At 36.2% G+C, this 6,135-nt stretch overlaps 1 protein-coding gene across 1 annotated transcript; it reads left to right on the top strand.

The window, feature by feature from the left end:
* Positions 1-3,623: 3,623 nt before the first annotated feature.
* LOC9313259 (MATH domain and coiled-coil domain-containing protein At3g29580) lies at positions 3,624-5,217 on the top strand. The gene is given in 4 exon segments (XM_021026561.1): positions 3,624-3,789; positions 3,876-4,042; positions 4,132-4,415; positions 4,504-5,217. Coding segments are annotated over 4 exon segments (921 nt in total). The 5' UTR covers positions 3,624-3,682; the 3' UTR covers positions 4,867-5,217.
* Positions 5,218-6,135: the final 918 nt, after the last annotated feature.

The raw sequence follows: 6,135 nt of genomic DNA, 5'->3' as shown, positions 1-6,135 counted from the left end.
TATGAAATTTTCCCTAAGTATTCGGGCGCTTAATTTTCCCCCCAAATAATCCCCCAAATAATCGATGTTGCGATCGTTTTGCGACTAAAGAGCGACTCCTTTTCCTTAATTACTAGGCAAAACACACACTCGACTTTTCACTTTCTTCATTCTCTCTCGATCTAGGGTTTTTTCTCTCTAACTCTGCGATTCTTCTTCTTCTCTCTCGATCTAGGGTTTCAATCTCTCTCTCCCTGAATCGATTCCTTCTCTTCTTCTCTTTCGCTTCATTCTCATCGTCTCAACAACGACCTCTCCGTCAGCCACAACCAGCGGCTCAAGCTTCACAACCAATGTACCAGAATCCCCATCATCAACCGCCGCCTCCTCCAAATCCGGAGCATCAACCGCCGCCTCAGGAGCCGAATCGTTCCAAAAGTGTCACATGACGGCTTGTTCGATACTCATCTACGTCTCCATTGCTTGGTTGAAGATGGTGCCGATATAGACGATTCGATCCCGAGTTCAGTTCTTTAAGATCTCAGATCTAAGTCTCGTTTTTTGTATGTCGGTGGTCTTTGGAAACATCTCTCTTTTCTTTCTTCCTGTTTCGTTTAACCAAGCGATTGGTGCTTGGACGCCGTTTTTCACCGCCGTGTTTGCTTACCGGATGAGGCTTAAGAGAGAGGCTTGGTAGACTTACTTCTCTCTTGTCCCTGTGGTCACCGGGGTCGTTATTGCCAATGGGGTAATTAATCTTCTTTCAACTCTTAAAATTGAATCCTTTAAGTATGCATTTTATTTCTGGTTTTGATCCAATGAGAACGTATTTTGAGTATGTATTGTTACGGCTGATGAAATCTTAGAGAGGTTGATATAAATGTGAATCCGGAGCATGAACTAGAGCTAAATCTGGTTCATTTCAATTTTTATGTTGCCATCATAGGTATAGTTTTGGAGCAAGTAACTAGATATTATGAGCTGAATATGGTTGATTCAGTTTCATCTAAAGACTCTTACCATCACTTAAACATGTATAACCTAATCTTCAGTGAATTCAGCAATCACAACTATACTATGGTGACAATCTCTGAAATCTTGAAGAACAATGGACTGGCAACAGAGAAGAGTAAGTAAAATCTCTTTTCTTATCATCAACGTTTATCTACTCGTCAAATCATAATTTCAAGAATTTGGGTCATCTTTGTTATGTGTTTAAAACATGGGTGTGTTAACATCGAGGCCAAAGGAAGGATGGTCCAGAAGGCTAAAGCAAGTTTCCTTTTAATAATTAGTGACTTTGGACCTTCCAGTAGTTTGTTTACTTAATTAACAAAAGATGCACTAAGTCATGGTTTCTTACTTGGTTATGTGGTTGGCCTGCAGATGTTCATTGGGTTGTGTCAGGATATACAAAAGTAAGTTCTTTTGTTTTTATGCATTCGTAAAAGTTAGGAATTAGAATCAGCTCAAAGTTATTTAGCTGAAAGAGATTGTGACTTCACTAGATATGCATTGTATAAGGAACACACATGTCACACGGAATTAATATAAAAATTTCTTCCTAAAGAGGTCTAATATTGTATGCTTCATGAATGGTTCTGTCTCTTAAATGACTAAGATTATTCAACAGTTTTAATGTATTGCTTGATCAGCTCTTGATTGTCTTCACTTTGGTAATAAGCTTTTTTGTTTTGTACAGTTGGAGACCTTAATCATCTCATCTCTCCAACCATAACTGATGCAGTTCTTGGAGACCTTAATCAACTTGAACATTGGCAGAGGAACAAGAGAACGCTGCTAGTAAGGCTTCAAGAAGTTCGTCACTTTCCTTCACCACTGAAAGTTGATTGCTTTTACTCTTTTAAGCTAGCTCACTTCAAGAAATTTGACTCTATCTATATTAGTTTTATTTTTTTTTTAGACTTAGGCATCACTTACGATATTAGTATAAGACTTGGTATGATATTATGTAAACTTGTTCCGCAGTCATCATACCACCCAGCACACAAACAGGCACCCTTCCAACAACCACAGAAGAAGCAATCCAACCAGTTGGACTCGCACCTACTGAAACCACACCAGCCTCTCCTTTATCTAACACTAATTCAAACCCTATGAACTAGTCTTTTATTTGCTTATGTTTTTGTACTCTATAATACTTTGTTAGGACGATGGTTTTTATTAGTGTTTTTGAATGATGGATTATTTGCATTTGAATGAAGTATTGCAGGTTTGGGATTATTTGCATTTGAAAGCGAATTTGCAGGTTTGGGATTATTAACGTGTAACCAATATGTGACCAAACTAATTAACAAATGTGACCAATGTGTGACTACACATTATTACAAGAAACTCCAAATCTAGTATCAAAATGGTTACTAATAGAAGACTCTTTTGCTACACAACAATGAGAGTCTTAAATTGGTCGCAACCAATTAAGACTCTTTTGCGACTAAATTGGTACTAAAAGATATATCGTCTGCGACTAATGTGGGACTAAATATTCAATCCAAGAACTCTTTCGTTTGAACCGAACAAGTCGCAAACTAGTTGCTAACTTACGTTAGTCGCTCTTTAGTCGGAAATATACGACGACATTAACCCGTCACAGATTAGTCGTTAATATGCGACGCTACAATTTATGTTGGAAAAGAGTCGCAAATTAGCGACTATCTTGGGACTGGAAAATTTTGCGACCGTTTTTTAGCGACTATCTTAGTTAGTCGTGAAAGAGTCGCAAAACCCTATTTTGCGACCGTTTTGCAACCAATATGGGGGTCGCAAATGTCGTGTTTTCTTGTGATGACATTAACAGCTGCTAAGTGATAATTCGCCCTAGCTGCAGATTTAAATTTTGGCAGTATAATTATCATTTTCTTGGGTTTAAATCTTTAAGAATAGTTTGTCAAATGTGTAATATACCCACAAAACATTTTATCATGTTTTGTTCAAATGCACCGCAACAAGGTGGGTCTAGGAAATATCTATTATTCCGTTACCACCCAAAATAATTTGAATTAAATATTTTAGCTACTCGAGATTGAACGTTCATAACAACCTGAAATTAGCTCTCCCTTGGATTATTTGATTTTTAACCTCTAATTTATTTTTTCAAAATCTTTATATTTCAGAAATTTTTGTTCATTTCCTTTTTTTAGTCCAAAAGTATTTTGCATTTATTTTCCAAGATTTCCATTTTCTCTAGAAATTAAACCTCTAATTTATCTCTATTTTTTACAAAGATTTAATGTTAATATTTTAACATAATAAAATTTATGTACAAAATATAATGTACATCATTTATAATGTTAAGAGACTACCTCTAGATGAATAAAATTGCTTAACATACATTTATAATTTGTAAACCCAAAGACACAAACACCTAACAACCTCTTAAGATTTTTTTTTTTTTTTTTTTTTTTTTTGGACAAACAACCTCTTAAGATAAGATGAAACATTTTAACATATTACTCATCACCTTAAGTTCAAATCTATATTAACAAATATATATTGGGCCGAAAATGGTAGAATGGCCCAAAATAGTGTATGGGCCGACATACAGAAGTAAAGAACAACAAACAAAACCCTTACGGAGAACGCGAAAAGGTTCTCTTTTGTTTTTATTTTTTGGCAAACGAAAAGCAAGGTTTAATTTTGAGAATTTGGTTTCTAGGGTTTGAGTTGTCTTCACTGTTCTTCAATGGGAAGTTTAGTCGATAACAAGTTCACTTGGGTGATTAATAAAGTCTCTTCTTTGACGTCAGATCTGCTTTTTTCGAATTATTTTGTGATCGGTGGTTGCAGCTGGTGAGAACAACAACTTGTTGTGTAATGGTTTAATTTATTTGAAGCATCCATTGTTTTTGTAATGTTTTTTTTTCTTTTGCTTGTAGGCGTGTTGTGGCACTTTCCAGAGACAATAACTTTAAAGACTCTTTATCTTTAACTCTGATTGTTACTGAAGATTCTGCTCAAAAAATGAGTGTTGGATGGAGTAGATACGCTAAAGTTTCATTTACTCTAATCAATCAAATTTCTGAAATGCTCTCTCAACGTATAGGTTTGATTCTTTTTCTACACTCTCATATTTTATAAAGTTTTATCTTATTACGAGTTTTGAGTTATGTCTTTTGTGTTTTTTTTTAACAGAAACCATGTTTGATCAAAGGAGTTCGGTTTTCAGTTGTGAAACCATGTTTTCCATTGGTAAACTTAATGATGATCATGCTGGATTTTTGGTGGATGGAGAAATCAAGATTGTTGTTCAGTTTCTTGAAATTTTTGACAAATTAGTGGTATCTAAAGAATCAAACCAGCCTTTTAAAAAGACAAAGCTAAATGATGATGGTGAAGTGTCTAAAGATTTGATTAGGGAGGTTCCAGTAATAATGTAAAGCATTGTTGTTAATGGGTTTCAAGTTCTTCCTTCACAGGTAAAAAAAGATACAAACTTTTTTTGAAATTTCAAGACTTTATTGTAGTGTTTATTGAGTTTTGTGGATCCTTTTTTTTTACTTGCAGGTGGAATTTGTGAAGCGTATTTTTGAAAAACATCCAGACATTGCATTAGAGTTTTTTCCGAAGAACCCGGTTGTCAAGACAGCTTACATGAATGTTCTACTCAGTTTGATTGAGACTTTGGGCCAGCCGCCTCGAGAAATATCAAAGGATGATCTGGCTGGTGCATATGGTTTACTAAGATCCATGAAAGAGGCTGGATTTAAGTTGGATTGGTTGGAGAATAAACTGAATGAGGTGTTAAAAAAGAAGGAGAGCGAAGAAGCTTATGAGACTCGAATGCGAGAAATCGAGGAAGAGATGAAAGACTTGAAGGAAAAAGTGTTGGACGTGGCAGCTCCTTTAAGGTTAGATGATGTTTTCTAAATTAGAGCCCTCATCAGACTTAGGTAGCTAGAGAGATATCGGAAGTTTCCACATTTTGCAAGTAGTTTTCGTTAGGTAGACAGGGACTTGGTAGGATTTTTTGAAGCACGTTAGTTTCAATGAAAACGTAATGTCTTTTAGGTGGCTTATTCTTTCTCACTTGACTTTGAAGATGGAGGAAGTGAAGAGAATGATCAAATAGAGCTAATACTTAAGGTGCCATCAAACTCTTAATATTGATCCTTTATTTTCATAAAGAGGAGATTTGTTCGTTGCTAAATCATTCGGAAAAGCAGAGAAATCTTAGAAAGCAACAACGTATATTGAGGCTTAAAGCTTATGTATAACGTTATAATCATAAATCATTATTGGGGCTTAACTTGACACAACAATATTCAGAACTCATAAAACCCCAAACACATCGATGTTTGGAGAAAGATAAAAACGTATACAGAAACCTGCAAGTCGAATAGCTCATATATAATTTCGCCTGTTCTTCGAATGTAGTTTCTCATCTCGGGTGTGGGAGGCGTTACTCCGCAAGCTCCTCCTCCATCACTACACAACTTACTTCAGTGAAATCCTCTCCATCACCTCAGATTCATCTTTCACAGGTTCAGCCCTGTTCATTATTCGATATGTCTTCCAAGCATCAATACACGTCTTGTGGTGAGAATGCAATAGAAGAAGGCATGGAGAAATCCCACAAACGTCGGACCAGCTCATTTCTTTCCTTGATCACGCAGTCCGTAACAGGATCACCTCCATTAGAAGACGGGCTTCGGGTCTGGTTTCACTCACGGACATGAAGACCTCTTGTGGAAGTCGAAACTAACACAATCGAGATTTGTCTAGGGTTTTATTTTAGGGATACGATAATCGTGAATTCTCAAAGAACAACAGAAACGATTGTAACCAAAGATGGTGTTCTTGATATTATTAAGAAAAAGATGACTTTGATCGTACAAGAGTTTGATCGTAAAAGGAAAAAGATGTTTGTGCTGTGAGAGCTTTGCGTAGTGTAAATTCTAGAGCGATATTGCCTCTCCTTTGCTTGAGCCTTGAATCTCTTTATATAGGGGTGGTAAACCGCCTCTCCAGCGATATTCTCGGAAGATTTCCATTTATCTTGAAGTCGGTGTAGAATATCGCGGATCAGGATAATTTCCTTATTCTTCGGAGTTTTTGGAAGATATCCTGATTTGAGTCGATCCTTTGAGATTCTTCCTTATCATTCCCGGGTTTATCGGAAATGACCCTTCTTTTTCG

This window comes from Arabidopsis lyrata (assembly GCF_000004255.2).
Source record: "Arabidopsis lyrata subsp. lyrata unplaced genomic scaffold ARALYscaffold_5, whole genome shotgun sequence".
NCBI classification, from domain to species: domain Eukaryota; kingdom Viridiplantae; phylum Streptophyta; class Magnoliopsida; order Brassicales; family Brassicaceae; genus Arabidopsis; species Arabidopsis lyrata.
This window is presented reverse-complemented; position numbering and strand designations above follow the sequence as displayed.